At 36.8% G+C, this 21395-nt stretch overlaps 2 protein-coding genes across 2 annotated transcripts in view; both read left to right on the top strand.

The window, feature by feature from the left end:
• The first annotated feature begins 1944 nt into the window (after window positions 1-1944).
• On the top strand, window positions 1945-15695 carry Cdk5alpha (Cdk5 activator-like protein). Its single transcript, XM_053754886.2, has 2 exons — window positions 1945-2765; window positions 11864-15695. The coding sequence occupies exons 1-2, from the start codon at window positions 2064-2066 to the stop codon at window positions 12242-12244; spliced, it is 1083 nt and encodes a 360-aa protein (XP_053610861.1). The 5' UTR covers window positions 1945-2063; the 3' UTR covers window positions 12245-15695.
• Window positions 15696-16514: 819 nt separating this feature from the next.
• Window positions 16515-21395, top strand: part of cutlet — a 42535-nt gene continuing 37654 nt past the window's right edge. Inside the window, exons 1-7 of the mRNA XM_053754836.1 lie at window positions 16515-16860; window positions 17006-17396; window positions 17922-18075; window positions 18236-18418; window positions 18730-18949; window positions 19302-19430; window positions 19923-20082. Coding sequence (XP_053610811.1) covers window positions 16773-16860; window positions 17006-17396; window positions 17922-18075; window positions 18236-18418; window positions 18730-18949; window positions 19302-19430; window positions 19923-20082 — 1325 coding nt within the window. The 5' untranslated portion in view covers window positions 16515-16772. The remainder of the gene's footprint in view (window positions 16861-17005; window positions 17397-17921; window positions 18076-18235; window positions 18419-18729; window positions 18950-19301; window positions 19431-19922; window positions 20083-21395) is intronic.

The following is a 21395-nucleotide window of genomic DNA, read 5'->3' on the forward strand; positions in this document are numbered from 1 at the left end:
TTGATTAGTTGTTTCTGTATTTCCATTCTCTCCTGCAGTCTCTATATCTTCTCAATTTTATGTGCAATATAAGTATATATTTATGTCATGTGTGTATATAAGTTTATAGTATTAACATTTATGTAGGTTTATGATTTTATTTTACAATTGTCAGTTTAATCCGACCCGTATTACTGTATTTCCTCGTCTAGCAATTTCCCAAAAGGTTGCCTGGAAGAAATTGCTTACAGCGATAAGGCCGTATTTTGCACAATGTATCTATACCATAATGTCATGCTATGTGTGATTATACATTTTGTACTTATGTATACTAATTAATATGTGCAATAAATAATTTTTGTATTGTATTGTATACGCCTTAGGTAGAATTGCTTCGATCCCACAGAAAAAATACACAATCTCGTACTTCCTTTAAGTTGAAAGGATTAGTTTTAAACGTGGAATTAGTAGATACTCGGAGTACCTACTAATTCCATGGTTTCCAATGAATAAATACTTAAAAAATCATTTCTGATTTCAGTGGAGTTGACTTTAGGTCTTGCGATTTCGCATAACACACAATATAAAGTAAGGTATATAGATTTTATTACAGAATCGCCCGGATATTGCCAAGAATAATTGGAGCCTCCACATTCACTTTTAGGTTAGAGTTCATTCATTCTCAAGTGGAATGAAATCTGAAGGCATTGTAGTAATTAATTCCATTTTTGTGAGCGCTCGTGCGAAATTCTGGGAAAATTTCGTTGTTTTCGTAGGTGTATCATGAAACGGAGAGCGCTGTTCAGAAATTCAATTTAAAAGTCAAATCGAAGTTGAATTGAAGAGACGGATTGCTCCAATGAACGCCATTGGCGTAGGCTGTATCTTGATTTAAAAGTTTTTCTTCTTTGGTCAGCATAACAACTTTACATACAATTAAAAGAAGTCCTCCTGTCGTGTTTATTCTGTCTGTATGAGCTTTTGAATGAATTTTTAAATACGATTTTTTCCAATAGATAGTGAGTGTATGTAAAGCGAAATAAACAAATATGAAATATGATTCCAGGTGTGATTTATTATGATATTACCCGAGCGAAGCTGGGTCGGACCACTGGTTTAACATAAATAAAGTTTGTCTCCGGAATAATTTAGTCGTTGTAACAAGAATAATATGACTAAAACGGATAAATAATTACAATAAAGAATTCGATAAGGAATGGCAAGAGAAACCCAAAGACAATGCGAAGAAATTGGGGGAGGTTTTTCGCCAGCAGTAGTAGTAATAGCTGATTGATGAATTAAGATATCTAAGTATACCTAAGTGAAAATTGCGACAATACGTATATAAGATAACCTGGACATTTGGGCTATAGTTATTCAAATTATAATTATTTCTTTGCTGATTACTAGGTTGCATCATTTTATGTACTTTCATATCGATTAACTCTCACCTAGTAGCTTTATAGGTAGGGGATAATTATATTTATCAACTTCATCATTCATTGATAAATCGCGTGGTTTTCCCGTACACCGTGAATTGAATATTCCTTTAGTGCCCCGCAACGGGATTAAGGAAAGTACAACGTCGTAATTAATTCATTACTTAATAGAATGCTTTATTTCTGTAACACGGAAGCTGTCGTTAAAGCGTGCGATTTTTAATGAAAATTGTATTCAGGTCAGGTCGGCGGGAATCAACCTACTTGATGCGGAAACTTTGCGGGGAATCGCCCGGGTACTGCCGACAATAATTGGAGTCTCCGCTTTCGGACCAAGCCGAGCGTGGGCGGCCGCCGCATTATTATATAAGATCTGCAACTTATAACACCATTATCTCGGAAGCCTACAGATTCAGTAAACAACTCTCATCCAAAATTATCGATAATAGCGACCACAAGACAACTCGCCTAATTGCTATTAAAGTGGGGGGATGATTTGCGGGTAAGAGTCCGGGGTTTGTTTACCGGGGAGGGCGGGTCAGCTGGGTGCGCGCGCCGCGGTCGATAGGCCGCAGGGCGCCGGCGCGGGGCTATCGAGCCCACACGGGCCGCCGCCGCCGCCGCCGCCGCCCGCCGCCGTCATGCATGCGGGGACCTAGCGGCTGCACGCGCGCGGGCCTCATGGGCACCGTGCTGAGCTTCAGCCCGCGCGAGCGGCGTGTGCCCGTCGCCGCGCCGCCCGTCGACCGCGCCGCGCTCGCCTACTCCTACGAGCGCCTCAACAACGCCAAGAACCGCGAAAACCGAGACATACCCAGGGACGAGCGCCGAGCGACCCTCGACGACGCCGCCAAAATCATCTCCGAGAAGACCGCCTTGGAGAAGAACCTGAAAAAGCACTCGTTGTTCATCAACGCGCTGTCGTGGAAGCGGTTTTCGACGGCAAACAACAACAAAAAGAAATTAGAATGCAAGAGCAAAAGTGTGGCGACGTTCCGTGCGCCGCTGACGGACAATGCACCGTTGGACAGGAACAAAAATGTGAGCGTGCAAGGTGTGTACGCGCGGCCCGCGCCGCTGCCCGCGCCGCTCGTGCCCTCCGCGGACGTCGCGCGAGCGAACGCTCTCAACAACAACGTGTGTTACACGGAGAAGCTGCCCACATCTGTCGTAGGGCCAGTAGTAGCTCCTCGGAAGACGGTGATCCAAGCGTCGACATCAGAGCTGTTGAAGTGCTTGGGCATGTTCCTCCACTCGCGGTGTCACAGACTGCGGGACTTCCAAGCGGGAGACGCGGTCATGTGGCTGCGGACGGTAGATCGCTCGTTGCTGTTGCAGGGATGGCAGGTAAACATACACATCCGCCATACGCATGCTAGCACCAGTAGCGACATCTGTTAGTAAACGTCGCTAGCAGACAAGTATTTTGTTTTCGTGATGACGCCTACGATATTGCACCATTTGAGTTTCCTTTTGACTGTTTTCTTTCTTTGTTTTCTGGAACGAGATATATATATATATATAAATGTATATTCTTAGTCTTACTAAATACACGGATTTCCATCATTTAAATGACGTTGAATTTGTTTTGGCATCCATTTGAAAATTGTGAAACATTTAGCTAAACATATTTAATTTAAAGCGCAAGCATCAACTGCATATTTGCAATTTATTAGATAACGAAGTCCATGACACACTTGCAGCGACCATGAGCCATCCAATATGTACCTATATGTTCCATTTTTCATTTAGAAAGCTAATTCCGGCAGAAAATTGTTTGTAGGGTTGAGGTTGCCAACGATTATCTGGTCTATCTGTCTATTGTCTCTAAAGGTGTGTCCAAAATAGAATAGGAATACTCCATATCCTCCCCTGGACGTCGTAAGAGGCGACTAAAGAAATATACAGTCATGACTCCAGATAGCTGATCGATGTGATGATTGTAAAATCTCAGTAAATCTTCAAAATTTAACAATGTCACAGCCGCAGATGCAACATGGAACACGTTAGTATGAGAGATTTATCTGTAGGTACAGTTAGGTGTGGGGTGTGGTTCCGCCCTAGAATAGAACCACTCCATATCCTCTCGTGGATGTCGTATGAAGCAATTAAGGGACACATAGCCTTCACAGCTGGTAGGCGACAACAGCATTCATAAGGAGGGTTGACATCAGGAGGCGGCCAGTTGTAAAATTACAGCCGAATCTTAAAAAAAATGTTTTTGCTGACAATCCAGAATCCAACCGAGAACATGCGGAGATGCGAGACAGTTTGGTTTAGGTACATACATCATTTTGAACACAACACAATGGTTGAAATTGATGTTAATTAATATAATTAGCACGTCTATTTTGTTGGAATATTATTTTAGTTTGCAGACATTTGTTTGTTTCATATTTTCCGCATTACGCATACGGACATAAATAGTAAATATATGTAACTACCTAATTATTGTGCATACAGAAACAGATAATTAAATACAGTTTTATACGAATAGTTAATAACTTCCATCCATTGACCTCACGAAAATGATATTTAGTATATTTCCTATTTGTAGTATTCCATGTGATGACTTCTCTATTTTTGTAAATATTACTAACTGAATTTAATCAAATCCGCTGTTACCCGCGGCTTCGTTTTCGCGGCAAAAATCTTCTCTGAAGTCATTCCAAATTTCCCACCGCATTATAACTTAATCAAATAAGATTATGAACTTCCAGTCCACCCAGTCAAAGGAATTATGAACAGCCACAATGTCGATATGTTCATTACACAAAAGTCAAAAGGGATTATCGATTTCCCCACCCTAGCGGATGCTTTGTGGATTTTTATAACCTGTCTTTATCGCGGACAACGGGACCAAAATGTACAGGGAGTGTCGGAAATTACATTATTATGACGAATATTTTGTTCTTGCAAATTTTCCTGTGATTCACACTGAGATTATTTTTATGTTAGAAATTTCATAATTTTTCAAATTATTCAACCCTTTCACGGACTCCAAAAGAAGTTAATTTTTATAATGTAGTTAACGGACTTGCAACGACACATTTTTTATTTAATTATAAATTCAATGTTCACCTGTGTTGCATACTAAATATTTTTGAAAATAAAATACTTACCTAAAAAATAAAATTGTATCTCGTTTTTGGTGTAATAAAGTGACCTAATAAAAAGTTTGTTTTCTATCATTAACCCGTCGATCGCGCAGAATCGAGACACGGTAGATAAACAAATTGTTTGACAGGCGCATTTGCACCGGTTCGTAAGGTATACCTTACTAACGTATACGTTAGTCAGTGAGCCTTCCAAATTAAAGCCATGTCAGAGGCTGACAGGTACCTACCTAGTTTCGAAATTTTGATATTGACCCAGCAAACTCTTGTGCGTTGCAAGGTCAAAATAAGAAAGAATTATGATAATGAATTGAATATCTTTGGCGAGAGTCCAATGCTTATATGAATGAATGAAGTTTATTACCAGATTTTGTTTTTAGGTACAAAGACAAAATCATTTCACTTGAAAATCGTCCTATACTTATTCCCTTCTCCCTCAATTTCATCCCTGCGTATGGTGGTGGTTGTGGTGTCCCTGCGCATGGTTCTATTTTCGGGATGTGACGCCCCGAAGGCAAGGGACCGTGTAAAAATGTACCTTTGAATTTCGGAGATTTCGCTGTGATTTTACTTTAGACTAATATATCCATGTTGGGTAAAAGGAAAAACCGTAACAATGTGACAAATCTTCGTTGGTCATCGAAATCCGTTGTGTTGCGTAGAAAGTCTTCCCAAAAAGTTGGGCACAAACCCTTTAATAAAAAAAAAATATATGAGTTATGGGTATGGGTTTCCGCTGGACGTATGGATAGGAACTGGAAAATATTGGGAGTAGTGATTGGTTCGCGTTTCATGCGTAACGCTCAATGGGTGGTTCTCAGAGCGTTTCGACCACTGCGGCCGAGCTGTCATCGATCCGTCAATTTTCTTGAGCAAGGAATAATCATGGTTGTACGATGTACCTACTTATTAATTCCATGGGAATAATTTCCAAAATCAACCATTACACAATATATACAATAGCCATTAAAACAGTACGGATTAATAAATTTAAAGTAAGATAGGTAATAAAACTAATTCTTGTCTTTGTTAAAATTTTCAAAATTCTAATGACAGCGCGGCCGCAGCCGTGCTAACGCTCTGAAAACCACCCCAATGCCCCGCTGAACAAACGTAATAATGGTTTATAGACTTCATCGTGAGAAAAAGGTTCACGTGAAAACCCTTACTCATTAATGAGAAAGTTTATTTAGAACTCGCTTTTCTGCTAATAATTTTAACTGCTCAATGAAAATAAGCTGTAATTGGCTCACGTAAAAGTAATTAATATTAATTTTCAACTAAGTAATAAATTAGTTGCAAATTCTTACGCTTATGTGTGTATGGAAGAGTTACTGGCTTAGCGTTGTCCTGGATTTTCGTTGAGGTGGTCTGTTTTAACCAAAATGTACCTTGGTACAAGGTAATGTTAATAAAATTAAAATTTGATATGAGAACGTACTTGTAAAAGCCTAAGTAATTTTACAATATGCTTCGACTTTTATTTTATGAGATTTTCTTTATTATCTAAGTATTCTTTCGTTTGCTTCTCCAAGATTTAAAGCCTCGAAGACCATAGTCAGCTCTACTTTGCCTTTATGAGAAGTCAGTTGTATGTTTTTTCTCGACGCTTGATCTGCTCAACTAATCTTTTTGAAATTTTGCGTACATGTAGTTTGAAATACGGAGAAGGGCATAGGATACCTTTCTCTCCGTAAAAATAATTTTACGGAGGAAACCTCGGCTAAAGGCTAGTTTATAAATATAATTCGTGAGGTAAAGGTCACTGCCGTTGGAACATAAATTTTTAATTAGGCTGCATACTTTTTCCGCCATATTTGTTGCGTGACAGTCGGCCCTGAACTGAACCGCACAGTTCACTGTAATGCGTGATGTTGAACAATATTGGTATGGCTTCGAAGAAAACTGTAGGTTGTGTAGGGAATATAACTAATATTATTCTTCTTATAATAGTATTTCTTATGGCTATAGATAAAGGTCGTGGCCATTAACTTTTATAATTATTTATTACACACACGACTTCCTGGTTAATATTAATAAAGTGGTTTTCCATTGCCTTTCCATAACTCATCAACTAGTTACGATGGTTTCCTTCGCTTGAAGAAAGTAGTGGTCTAACAAACCTACACACACACGACACAGAAATCGGATATTATTGTAATTAAATATTTTTTTTGCTAAAATCAAAACCCGGCCCCAATTTCTTTCACTCGCCCCTGTCTTCTTAAATGTCACGCGTCCCTGTAGTCTTTATAAAACATTAATTTAGATCTTAAAATTTCAAGGAGATACAAATGTAAATAAATTATGTATGAACTTCTTCGCTATTTGCTACGAACTCGTCGTAGCCGTCGTAAAATCATGCTACGAGAGTGCTACGCCGCGCCATCACGCTACGAAGCGTTGGGGTGTGATAATGTGACGTGACGTTCTTGGAAATGTTTTCTGTTCTCGTCCTATTTTTGCTTTTGTCCTCAATACCTAGTATGAAATACTTGTTATAATAAGTTAAAAGTGTTTTGCTGAAAGAGCTAAAATGAAACATATAGTTAGAAAATAAACATAAGTCTCAAAGTCAAAGCATAAATGCAGAAGGTAGATCTTCACAGGCAACACTTTTTAACGACAAATATTAAATTCATTATATAATGTTTCTTAAAGCTACAAACTGCTTTGCGAATCCGTAAAACTCGAAAGTCACATCACATCACTCACACTTGGCAAATCATTTTCACTCCTCTCCTCAAGTGGTTGTTCCGTGAAATTAAATAGAATCTAAAAATAAAGACACAATCCACAATTGACACACATGTCACAATATACCAACCTCTCCCCACTCACAAGTCATCGGATTCACAAATATAAATTTGAACAACCAACGTTTCACCAACGAATATTTCAAAAGCAATATTTCAGCGCGGTCACACGGTAGATTGGAGCTTCATTCAATATACATGGCCGTAGGGAAAACGCCCGACCGAAACTAAAGGCCTACCACGATAAATACAAACACGTAGCATTACTAACGTCCACATGCTGTCTCATTTTCCCATTTCGAGTACGCATCTTGTAAAAAAGAGAGAACGTGTGACGTGTTTTTGTTTCGTCGTAGGCATGCTCCCAGAAATATTTCTCCAATTCATACACATTTATTGGACTTCTTTAAAGCCTGTGTTGTAAATAAAATTTGTTTATTTTATTTTGTTTCGTCAAACAGGTAGTTTAAAGTCGCCTGAAGAATACATAGATTGACGACTGCTGCCATCTAGCTATTAATAGTTAGTTATAGGCATAATGGGGTTCGGGATAGAGAAAATGACTATATTTTTTTGATAATGTAGATCAATGTGATTAAATGAAAATATCAGGATATTTTCAGAGGCTATAGATACGTTCGTATACCGGGTATTTTTTATCTTTCAAATCTGTGTCTTCTCTTTCGAACTAAAATAAAGCACTTCGTTTTTTTCGGAGATTAGCACACTTTTAATATATATTCCTATAGTCAAAACAATAAACTCTTTAAAAAGGTCGAAGGTTATTTTAAAAACATGGTTGTAACTTCGAAAATGTCCATTTCGGGCTGTTGGTCCACACGTACCCGTAGGCCATTACTGTAGTAGGTACAACATAACGCACGTCAACCGGGGAAATCAATACCTGCCTTCAAGACTCGCTGTGAATTGGGGGTTTTTGTTTAGAGCGAGACGGAAGATAGCTCGTCGCATGCTAGGGTTTAGGGCATTTCGCGCAATATGTTTTAGTTACTTGACGACCTCGGTGGCGCAGTAGTAAAGTGCTTGCCTCTGAACCGAGAGGTCCCGGGTTCGATCCCCGGTCGGGTCATGACGGAAAATGATCTTTTTCTGATTGGCCCGGGTCTTGGATTTTATCTATATATGTATTTGTTATAAAATATAGTATCGTTGAGTTAGTATCCCATAACACAAGTTTCAAACTTACTTTGAGGCTAACTCAATCTGTGTGATTTGTCCTTTATTTATTTATTTACTTATTTTTTATTCACTGTTTCCCGTAGCTCCGCCTTTCACCTCCATTTCTATGGACAGTAATCTAAAAATACCCTATGTTTGAACTCGGGTCTAGAACTATGTACAAACAAAATTTCATCAAAATCGGCATTCAAACTTAGGAACATTCTAATTTAGCTTTTATTTTTCTTTCCAAATGATTAGTGTTAAATTTTATTCTACGAAGCTTTTAAATACGTTGATAAGAAAAGCAGAAAGTATAAAAAGTAGGAAACAAAAAGCCGAAACACTCTCAGCCCCGGGCAGGGTATGATAACCCTCGTAGTCAACATAAAGGGTGCAGGGATTGTCGTGCAACAGAAGCCGGGTGAATTCGCACTAATCCGGATGTCATATTGAAAGCTTTGGTATTTTGCACTTATAGTGCTGGTTGTATTTTATTTAAACTGTATTGTTATTTAATAAATCTGGAAGAATTATATTTATGAATGAGCAAGCGCACTAATAATTACAAAATAATGTTTCTAAAACTACGTAAAATAAGTACTTATATTAATAATTCTCTTAAATATTCACCGGTTAAATTAAATATACAATGGGTGGTATATTTAATTTAACCGGTGAATATAATGGAATTATGAATTGTTTATATTAGCATATTCGCAAATGGCGGTACATCATAATAGAAAATAAAATAATAACACAATGCATGCTCTTTGAATGAGAGTTAAAAAAGATAAACTAATGTAATAATAAGATTTTAGGGCATATTGCATCAGTCAACTTTGACGTTAACTTTAACCTGCGTGCCACTGACGTTTAGTTATAAGATATTATATCTAAACGTTAAAGATGTACGATAGTCATGGATAAGTGCTTCGTACAACTGGAGTACTTACTAATTCCATGACCATAGTACATTGAGTTTTTCTGGAACAACCGAGTTTACTTTTTTGTTGATCTCAAATTCGCGAATAACAGAAGCAAACTTTCATGCCGCAAAGAGATATTCATGTATGTTCATACTCTTTCATTAACTTTTATGGCGGTCAATAGAATATTTTTTATAATTTTTCACACCGGCCTTCACAGCCCTGAATGAAGTAACATGCGAGATGAGACAGAGAGAGTAATAATACAACATGGCGTGGTAAGATTACAGGAAAACATTTGCTAAATGAGAAAGCATTTCCCGTTAAAATATACTTATTTTAAATATTTTAGGTTTGTGTTACTTGGCTTCATGAACAACAACGAATCCCTTTCTCTATCTAGCAAACTGTGAAGTCCCACAACGTAAAGAGACAGTATCACGAGTGACTTTCGTCGGTTCGGCATGGGCATAAATAAATAAATAAATATTTTGGGACAAATCACACAGATTGAGCTAGCCCCAAAGTTCGAGAGAGTTGTATTATGGGATACTAACTCAACGATACTATATTTTTTAATAAATACATATATAGATAAACATCCAAGACCCGGGCCAATCAGAAAAAGATCATTTTCCATCATGACCCGACCGGGGATCGAACCTGGGACCTCTTGGTTTAGTGGCAAGAACCTTACCACTGCGCCACCGAGGTTGTCATAACATTATTTGATTGTAGTGGTTTGCCCAGGAAGGAGCTAAAAGTATTCCATCGAGGTTTGCCTCGCCAAACGTTCAAAAGTTCGCCAAAGTTTTATGTCTTGTTCTCTCGTGTTTTAGTTAGAATGGATTTTATTTACTCTCGTGAATCGTGAGGCCATTTCTGAAAGTAGATCATCTGTACAAAAGTTTGATCAATGTCTGGGAAATTTCAGTTAGTCAACAGACAGATAACATGAGGAAGGGTAGAATTAGTTCTTAAATGCTTCGAACGAGTTAATATTCGTATTCGATTAATACAAAAAAGATAAATATATTTGTGTATCAAATTAGATTGATTTGTCAAAAATGATACAATGAAAACACACACAACAGAACGATCGGTTACTTTCCTGTTGGTAATATTTACTCTGTTTTCACAAACTTTCCAGAATATTTTTTTATAAATAGATATGTTCCTCGAATTCTATCAACAATATCTAGTAATGACTGTTGTACATTCTGTAATAACTTTACGTAAAACTTCCGTAATTAGGAAGAGCTATTTATATATTAAATCGATACGACGCAAACCCCGGCATAAGACGATATAAGACGGTTTCTATGACGAAATTTGTTTCTATATTTACCTTGGCAATTACGTTTCTTATGCCAAGCTTGTTAGATTTTATTGTGTTGATATTTTTTCATGATAGTGTATGATGACAAATATCTATAACATATAGACATTATCTCGTGATACAAAAATTTGATAAACTATATAATTTTATTTTTTACATGCCGAAATAGATATTTTATTGAATACTATCGGCCCGTCCCGTCTTTGCTCGGGTAAAACCATAATAAAAAACATAGCCTTTGTTACTCCTGAGCGTGTCATGTATTTCTGTGCCAAATTTCATCGAAATCGGTAAAGTTAGTTTTTGAGTTTTTTCTTAAAAAATAAACAAAAAAATAATACAAAAATACAATTATCTTCTCTTTGTAACATAAATTATAATATTAATAAATATGTATAGAATGGAAGTATGGACTATGAAAAACCCTACTTTCGTTATTAATGCGTATTTTAACCCCGATAAACCCATTAGCCCATTTGCGAGAAATTTCAAATAGGTTTAAACTTCCCACACGAAATAACTAAATACACGCGCATTTAATATAATTTATGGTCTATGGGGATGGATCTTCGTAGCAAGTCTACGGCGTAGACGATTGCTACTACGACTTCTGCTTCTTTCGTAGCACTTGCTACGATACTAAATAAAAGTCCGTAATTATGATTCAAAACAAAGATAACCTTTATATTCGTCTGTGCAATAAGTAAAGAAACATTACGAGATTGTTATAATGATAAAAGCTCGTTTCCCAGATGGAAATGTATACCAAAAGCTTTACGATCTCGTAACCGTTTTGTTTGACTATCACAAACATAAACATAACATAATATGCTAATTTGATGGGCTCATGTATGATTACTTTTGTACATGCAAAATGGCGGACTATTAAAGCTTATAAAGAAAGCCTTTAATGAAGATTAAACCACATTATTCACAAAAAAGCTGAGGTATACTTTAAGTTAAAGTATGTTTTGCCATTGTCGTACTTTATAATATTTGACATTGACAGAAAGGCACAAAACTTTGTTTTGTCTATTATACATGTCTGTGATCTAATATACAAAAATTATTATTAAATATATGAATACAAAAATTAAGACTAATACGTAACTATCTTTAATTCCAGGATGTGGCGTTTATAAACCCGGCCAACGTGGTGTTCGTGTACATGTTAGTGCGGGAGCTAGTGGACGGCGAGCGCATCGCGAGACCGCAGGACCTGCAGGCCGTCGTGCTCACCTGTCTCTACCTCTCCTACTCCTACATGGGCAACGAAATCTCTTACCCCCTCAAACCCTTCCTCGTTGAGGACTCTAAGGACAAATTCTGGGACCGATGTCTGTTGATCGTCGATCGACTTTCCTTCAACATGCTCAGGATTAATTCGGAGCCTGGTTTCTTCACGGAAGTGTTCACGGAGTTAAAAGCGTGCGGGGCGGTGGAGAGCCCTCCCCCCGCGCCGACGCACCCCGCGCCTGCCCCTCCACACGCCCTTACGGCCGCCTGACACACAGAGGTGGCAGTCTTGAGGCTGGCGCTGACGGACCGCCCCAGTCGCGTCTGATGCTAGCTCTGGACTACCGAAGGTCTTGGTCAATCGTCCTCTATCTAATCGTCCAATCTTTCGAGCACGTTTGAGATATTTACGACCATTATGGAGAATAGTTGAATATTTTCATAGATCTATGGTGTGTTGCTCTGTCACGGTAAGATATAAAGGGTGTTGTCTTTGGGGATTGTTAGAATGTGCGTCATAGTTAAGATATTGATGTGATTTAAGGCAAGTCGGATTGGTAATTAAATTTATGGAGTTAGAGTTTAACTTAATTGTTGGAGAAATTTTGATAGCACGAATAAGTAGGATTTGAGTGATGGTAAAAAAATACGATCGATTTCAAGATGAACACGTTATTTGCTCAACACTACGGTTTTATCACTTGAATATTAGAAGGATTGACCAAGACTTGAAGTAAAGCAGTAAAAGGCGAGACGAGAACGAATGTTCGCCATTTTGGCGAACAAACGCCTGGGCAACTTCAATATTGTTAGATAGAAAGTGATAAATTGGTAAATTAGTTCAGACGTTGTCACAATAAAACTTGTTTACGTAGCGTCAAACGTAAATTAAAAAATAAAAGTTTCGAATTGTTGGTTTCGAATGAGGCTTAGGACGTAACTCGCTACCTCTCGCCGCAGACGAGCTAGGAACCTAGCATATGTCGCGAACGACTCGATCCTTTTAGCATCAATGTCCAATCTTTTGCTAGGATATCGATAAATATTATGACAAGAGCGCACCACATAAATGGCGAACAGCGCGAAATACATAACAGTAATGTATTTATATTTGAAATGCTCTATAATCAGATTAAGGTATCGATGCTAAATGGAAATCTTCTATGGCCATTGGGCTGGAGAGTGCAACATTTACGCCGTGGTAAGCACTCACCTACCACGTTAAATTTGTTGATGATGCACTTAAGTAGATAAGTAATAGTCTGGAGTTTCTTTCTTGAGCTGCCATTGCAGCAGTATTTAGTCCAATAGAAAGCGGTTAGTTAGTAAGTAAGAGTTTCAGTAGTGAAATGATCGTATGCCATAGTTAGGTGATATTATCCATGGTACAAAAACGATGTTTTATAAAGATCTAGACAAAAGGAGTCAAAACAGAAATCTCAAAAATTTCCTTCCTAGGCTGGATGTGCGTGAATAATTGTTACCCTAGTGCACACCAAAAATTGTTCTTGGAAAAAATACTTAGAAAATTTTACCCTTTCTAGGTGTGATACATCTATGCCATGGGAATTTATTCATAAATGTTCAGATTACGTACGTTTTATTGTACCATGATTTAGAAGAAACTGGCAGGCGGGAGGATGCAATAAAAAAAGAAGAAAATACTCTCTGGTGAACCCTTCAATGAAGTGTACGTATATTTAGGCTGAGAGCAGGACGACTTGAGGCAATGAAATTATATTAAAAAATAGGTCAAATTTTGCGGATGAAATAAGCGTTTTGTACAGTTATAATAATTGATACACTAAGTCTATAGCATAGTTTAGAGAATGAATTGTAGGCACTCGGTCTGTGGAAGGTCAAAAAGCCTTGGAGCGTTCTAACTTTGCATTATTTAAATATGTGGTACATAGAAACCTAAACTTTGTATTTTAAAAAATGTAAAAATTATATACATTTTCACAAAATTACATGGTATGCAAAGGCTTATAAATAATTGTCAATTCTCAATAGAACTGCCTGAATTAATTAAGTACATATAAATTAAATGAATTCGTGTAATTAAACTACATATAACTACGCGTATGTGTGTACCTCATATTTTAATGATAATCTAGTAAATTGCTAATCAGAAGTCATCTACATTATTGTAATGTACTTACATTTATGTAGCTACCAACTAATTATAACCACCTTTTATGCATACTACTCATGATTTGAGTCTCATAATTGTAAAAAAACGACGTGTACGAAGAACTATTTTTTTTTTCTGTATCAAATTCAAATCAAGTTATAATCATAATATAACTTGTCTTTAGACATTATAACTACAATATCTAGTAAAAGAATTTGCTATTTAATTATATTTCTTAGGTACGTTCTTTATTTATTACATTACGTAATGCCACATGATGAAATGCTTTGGTGAAATTTACAATTTTGCCGCTCTTTCTGTGTTGAATGAAGTGAAGTATTCAATAAAAAAAAAAATATTACTTCCGGACCCGCGCGTGGGGCTCTTTCTAAATCTATGGTTACTTCTATATATTTATGCAATGTACCGAGTGCCATAGATAAGCTGTTTAGTCAAGTGTGTCATATGCGGATGGTTAAATCATGGATTTAGTACGTACTTTGCACGCTACTAATTCCATGAGTTAAATAGACTAAGTATTACCATTAAAGAATCTCAGTAAAATGTTCCAAGTCACGAAGGTTAAGTCAAGTAGTTGTCTGTGATGTTTATTGAATTAGATTTGTGTTCGTGATTACATGTTTTGTTATTTTTTTCAATCGTTGTATCTGTACTAAGTATTTATTGTATTTAAACAATAAGGCAATAACAATAGTCTCACATCTTTATATTATGATTAATGTAAAGATACTGGGTTGTATTTGGGATGAATATGGGCAAAAACAGTGGTGTATTTTTTGTTGGAGCTCATTTACCAATCCATAATAAATCCCTGTGTCTGTATCACTTAAACATTGCATAGAATGTAATTTAGCTTAATGAGTACATGCTGTACTTGGAAAATGGTCGGTCGAAAATAATCATGAAAGACTTTCAAGTCTATAAATGAGGGCTAACGCGATTGAATTCGCCACTAGGGGCGTTGGTGTCAAGCCAAGTCTAGTCCAAGGGAATTTGGAATGTTTGTCCTGAATGACACTGTTTATTTTAAGAGACATCCATGGAACCAGGATCTCACTCGACCAGTGGCGCCAACTAGTGAGCGAAAAATGATAGCCTTCATTTGATATTATGTATATAATTATATTAAATCACTGTATTGTACCTTTTAGATTTATTTCGTAACATTCAACGTAGCCATACATTCCAATTAATAATAGTTAAGTGTAAGCGGTCCCAATGATCTCTGGATTCTCTGGTAATATTATGATAGCAAACTTTGATATTCTGTGTGAATGTGTAACGAAGTAATACAGGGGGCTTACCATTATCTCTTAACGCGGTCCATTTTACGACCTAAACTGATCTGCATCTCAAATTCGACCATCGACTTAATTTTTAGTATGAATGCGATTTATTTTAGGTTCCTAAATTTGAACTAAATTGCATTGGAATCGTTCTGTAAAAGTTGATGGTAGGCCTGCTATTCAAGTACCACTTCTAACATTATCCATGTAACTCACGTTTGTTAATAATTAATCTATTATAAATATACCCAATTATTTAAAAAAACTTTCGTATACATACACTTGTGTGTTTTATTTATTTAAGCCTCTTCAGCCGCCTAAACTTCATTTTTCTTACAGGTCTAAATGTGTAAACGATCTTTACAGTATCTTTATATTATTTTACAGCACAATAAATTGCGCAAGCGTAGCTTAGACAAGTGTTAATACCGCCTGGTAGGGTACCATGAAAACTCAGCATGAAACTTAAAGCACGATGTGCTGTTGTGTACGTAGGTTGTACGTATGTTAGGTATACCTAACACGAGATTGCGTCCACTCGTTCTTTCTTTTTACACGATATAGGGAAAAAACATGTAGACGTTAGTAATGTATGTTTGTATTAATCCTTCTGCACATCAGCTGCCTCCCCCTCTGCACCTACGCGGGTAGGAATAACACTCTAGGAGTAGGTGCAACAAGACTATGTGCAGTCGGCCTCGGTTTTGCATTGCAGCAATTTGTTTCTGTCACTAAGTTCAATAAGTAGTTGTTAAATAATAGTGAGAAAAACTTTTTTAATTTACATATTCCATTCCATAGTCTACCCAACAGTTGACGAGCATAATAGTAATACCTAGCAATTTTGGGCATTATTAAAATTTCACGAATATATTTTATAGCGTCTGATTAATCTCTTGGTTAGTCCATAACATATACCCAGATAACACATTAATAAATACATACTTGCACACACACATATTTCCAGTGATGTTACACTACAGTTTAATTTTGGCAAAAAATAGCTTTAGGAATGCCAAATGTAAAATAGAAAAAAGTCACTTTGGCGATCACTGTTATGAATGTCAATGTCATTCACGTCAATAGAAATTTGAAATTAATCTCCCGGTTTTTGTTTGGTTTGTTTTCTATTCTATTTTAATTTTGGCTGTTTTTTTTACATTATAAATACACTATAAATAATAATACATTATAAATACACTTACAATATGTTTATTTTACGATTGCAATTGGGACTTAGTTTACTAATAGTGGATTTAAAAAAGTAATATAGTAACTTTTAGGACGAAGCTATATAACATCGGATAGGGTTAGATTTTTTGTTTTCATATTCATAATTCGGAATAATTCTTACTAAAATGAGTGACTATCCTGAACCTGATGAAGAGTATGAGCTCATGTATGCCGATGAATTTGAATTGATGCGTGAATCTGAAGAAAACTTAGGTAAGTTTTGAGGTTAGAGTTTGTATTCCCGCCTTCAATGTCTTAAAGATGCGGGAATTGACACCAGTAAGTCTACTTACTCGTTCTATTTCATACTCGATAACACAATTATTTAGAAATAATTGAACATAAATAATGTTTACAGAGCCAAATGTAATCAAGAAAAAGCAGCTTCCAGCAAAGCGGAGCCTGGACTTCTCCAGTCCCATACAGAATAAAACGAAACCAGTTCAAGATGCAGTTGAAAGTCTACCACTAACTCCCAACCTACCAGCTGAAGAAGATATCTCCCTCACACCTGTGTCAAGCAAAAGAACTGCTGATGATTTATTTGGTGATATTGATGATATAAACTTTGATGAGGCAGAGCTGCCTAGTAAGAGGCAGAAGACTGAGGAGGAGAATGACATGGAACTGATAAACAGGATTATTGAGAGTAGGAAGCTTAAGCAGATGCTGTTGGAGCCTTTGAGAGCACAGAGTAATGTCAAGCCAGTGTTCAATACTAAGGATAATATATCTATGGATATTCCAAGGTGATTTTATTGTTTTAACTCTTATATCTCTTATATGACGACCTCGGTGGCGCAGTGGTAAAGTTCTTGCCACTGAACCGAGAGGTCCCGGTTTCGATCCCTGGTCGGGTCATGATGGAAAACGATCTTTTTCTGATTGGCCCGGGTCTTGGATGTTTATCTATATATGTATTTGTTATAAAATATAGTATTGTTGAGTTAGTATCCCATAACACAAGTCTCGAATTTACTTTGGGGCTAGCTCAATATGTGTGGTTTGTCCTCATTTATTTATTTATTTATTTATTTATCAATCTCTTTACGCAAGAGCCCTTCCTTTTTCTACTTTTCTTCTCGAATTTGCATGGTGTTTAGTATCCTTGGTAGTCCAACCTTGAGGACATGCCAGCACTAATTAGGATTAAGTGACTAATAGAACTTATAAACTTGTGAATAATATATAACTTAAACAGCTAATCATTAAGTTAATGAATATTATAACACCAATAAAAAATAAATTATAATGAGCATTGTTTATATCTTCAGGTGGGCATTTATGCCAGTAACAAATTCAGATGGTGACAGATTCTATGTGAGGCTGGAGTCAGAAGACACCTGGGAAAAATCCTTGAATGTAGCCTCGGAGCAGATGTCTCTACGGACCACATATTCCAAGGCTTGGGAGGAGGCCCAAAAGTTTGTAAGTTCAAAAGACAATTTTACTTATACAGATTTACAAACACTCTGTGACTATATTTTTTGATCATTACTAAAAAATATAAGTCCTGCCATTCAATATTATTACAAATAGCCATTATTATAATAGTAATACGAAATATTATTTCACAAAACAATTCCAGCTAGAAGAGAAAGAACAGAAGCAGCAAACACAACTATCACAAGAGTTCCTGCCGGACATTGAGATGGATATCAATGGCAACAACCTGTGGGTGGAGAAATACAAGCCCAAGTCTTATGTGGATCTGTTGTCTGAAGAACCGGTTAATAGGGCTTTGTTGCATTGGTTACATTTGTGGGATAAGGTATGTATGAAATTTTTATAATAGTCTCTTTTGAGTCTGATAAAATACTATATTTTAGTAGAAATGTTCAGTGCTTCTAATATTACTGCTGATTCATCACCCAACACACAAGAACTATATACTATTTATTTTAACACCTATTTAAATGTTTTATTGCAAATTCTTTTTTCTTTCTCCATGTCATCCTCGCGTTCTCCCACTTTGTTTCTTTGCTGTGACTTGCCAAGTCCAGGAAATCAAGTTTTACTTTTTGTTCACCCCCCCCCCCCCCTCATACTGCGTACCTTAATGCGTTCAATACTTTTCCACAGATAGTGTTCAAAAAAGAAGTGAAAAACACACAGCCTCAACAACGCAGCACGTTTGTCAAACGCACCGGTCAGTTTCAAATGACGAACAATTGGAAGGGGAAGAAGGAGACGGAATCGGAAATTGATGAAGATGGCCGCCCGCACCACAAGGTGGCGCTATTGTGCGGGCCGCCGGGGGTCGGGAAGACGACGCTTGCACATCTATTAGCCAAGATGGCGGGTAAAATCTTTAGTTAGCTTTCTTTCTTGCATGAGTGTGGACATAGTCATTTTAGTTTAGCTATTGGTTCCTCTCTAGTATAGGACCTCTGCACTGCCTAAGGCACACATAGCCTCAGCAGCTGAAAAGCCACAATAGCATTCCCAAGGAGGGTTACACTTTTTTTTTATTAGAAAAGTTTGTAGTTTAATAAAAATTAAATATTTTCCTGATGATTAAAATGTTCGCACAAAAAACACTACATCAAGTAAAAATGACGTAAATATTCTGCGCGCGTATCCAAATGAATTGTGTATGAATATTCATTTTGTTAATTTAAATTGATTAATTTGATACTGTATTATCCTACCAGGCTACAGGCCCGTAGAACTGAATGCGTCGGACGAGAGGAGTACAGAGGCTTTCCGCACCGCGTTACAGAACGCCACACTAATGCAATCTGTGTTAGATAAAGACAGACGACCTAATTGTCTCATTCTAGGTAAGTGTTTCATATTTCAGCATTCCAGTTTGTGATTGATCCTTTTTAAGCCCCGACACAAAAAGAAGGGTGTAGTGTGGTAAGTAAATAAGTTTGACCGCTAAGTGTGTCTGTCTGTCTGTGTACTTGGCACATTAGCTCATCAGTGGAGAACGGATTTAGATGCGGTTTTTTTATTAGATAATTTTTATGCGGTGGTTCTTAGATATGTTTGATCAAAATCGGTTCAACCGTTCAAAAGTAGTAGCGACATGAATACAGAAAGTGAGCAATTAACCTCATCCTAACTAATATTATAAATGCGAAAGTAGGTTTGTTACCTTTTCACGCTTTATCTGCTTAAACCAATCTTCATGAAATTTTGCATAAATGTAATTTGAAGTCCGGAGAAGGACATAGGGTACCTTTCATCCCGGAAAAATAAATGTTCACGTTAGATATCCGAGCGGGCGTAGCCGCGGGAACAGCTAGAGTCTATTATTCTATTTTCAGATGAAATAGACGGTGCACCTTTGCCATCAGTAGAACTGTTAGTGAAGTGGTGCACTGCCACAGTTGCGGACGGTAAGAAGAAGGCGAAGTGCCAGCCTCTGCGGAGGCCTGTTATTGCTATCTGCAACAATTTGTATGCGTCGTCCTTGAGGCCTTTGAGGTAATTATATATGAATACTTATATATTACTAGCTGATGCCTGTGACTTCGTTCGAGTGGTCGAACAATTTTTGGTAAGGAGTCAATTTATTAGACAAATTGATTTGTACAGACAAATGTAACGATACGTATACATACAGAAGATGCTAATCGGACTGAAAAAGTATAAAATATACTTATTCAATCCGATTATATAGTTAGCTGAACTATTAACTTCTTCAGGTGTTCCAGATCTTCCGATTTTTATACCTCAACGGAAAAAGCTCATCAGACTGAACAACTTTTATTAGAGCGTCATTTCTATGTTTCCTATAGTTTAGCTGTATCATCATAGGTCTACATCAGCTGTTCCAGATCTTCGATTTTTATATCTCTTCTGAAAATGCTCATCAGACTGAACAATTTTTGTTAAGTCGTCATTTCTATATTCCCTATAGTTTAGCTGTACCATCATAGGTCTACATCAGATCTTCGATTTTTATATCTCAACAGAAAATGCTCATCAGGCTGAATAACTTTTATTAAGGCGTCATTTCAATATTTCCTATAGTTTAGCTGTACCATCATTGTTCTCCATCAGGTGTTCCAGTTTTCAAAATAATTTATACCCTATATGTTGCCCAGGCTTAATCGCTATATAATAAAAAAAGATTCATTCAAATTCGTCCAGTAGTTCCGAAGATTAGCGTGTACAAACAGACAGAATTTGTTATCCGGCATATTAAGAATCCATTTAGGCAATTTATTATAAAAGCGAATACAGTTCCAAAAAAAAGACGTTCTAACTTTGGCCAACCGATGCCCGGGGACAAACAATTTATATTTATTTCGTAAGGCTCTATCATTGTAATCACTAACTTTTTTGAATAAGTTTAAATTTTTCTGGATATACATAATGTTGTCAAATATGTATTGAGAGGGTAAATTTAAAATATTAATAACTAAAAAAAACTCTTAAGGGAATCCCTTCTTTTCCAACCATATATAGCATGGAATGCTCTTTTTTGTAAAATGAAAATAGTGTTATAGCACCCCGCCAAAGTAGTATCCCATAAGACATTAAGCTATGAAATAAACTAATCTAGCAGATGCTACGTCCGTTAGATGTCTGATGCGGAACTAAGTTTTTTGGATATGCCATTAATATGAGCGTCCCATTGTAATTTAGAATCAAGGTAATTCCTAACAATTTGGTGTTCGGTACAAAGTCTAAGTTTTATAGCTCACTCGCGTCGTTATTGCCGCAGAAGTATTTAGGGAAATATTTCCGGTAGCGGCAGGAGAAGTGGCAGTGGGCTGAGTGTAAATATGGGG

This window comes from Plodia interpunctella, chromosome 14 (assembly GCF_027563975.2).
Source record: "Plodia interpunctella isolate USDA-ARS_2022_Savannah chromosome 14, ilPloInte3.2, whole genome shotgun sequence".
Lineage (NCBI taxonomy): Eukaryota > Metazoa > Arthropoda > Insecta > Lepidoptera > Pyralidae > Plodia > Plodia interpunctella.

What these genes read in the sequence shown, in the direction of transcription:
- Cdk5alpha (XM_053754886.2), top strand. Translation starts at nt 2,064, where the DNA reads ATGCGGGGACCTAGCGGCTGCACGCGCGCGGGCCTCATGGGCACCGTG. An exon ending in TGCTGTTGCAGGGATGGCAG is followed by an intron (nt 2,766 to 11,863) that starts GTAAACATACAC and finishes CTTTAATTCCAG; the next exon opens with GATGTGGCGTTTATAAACCC.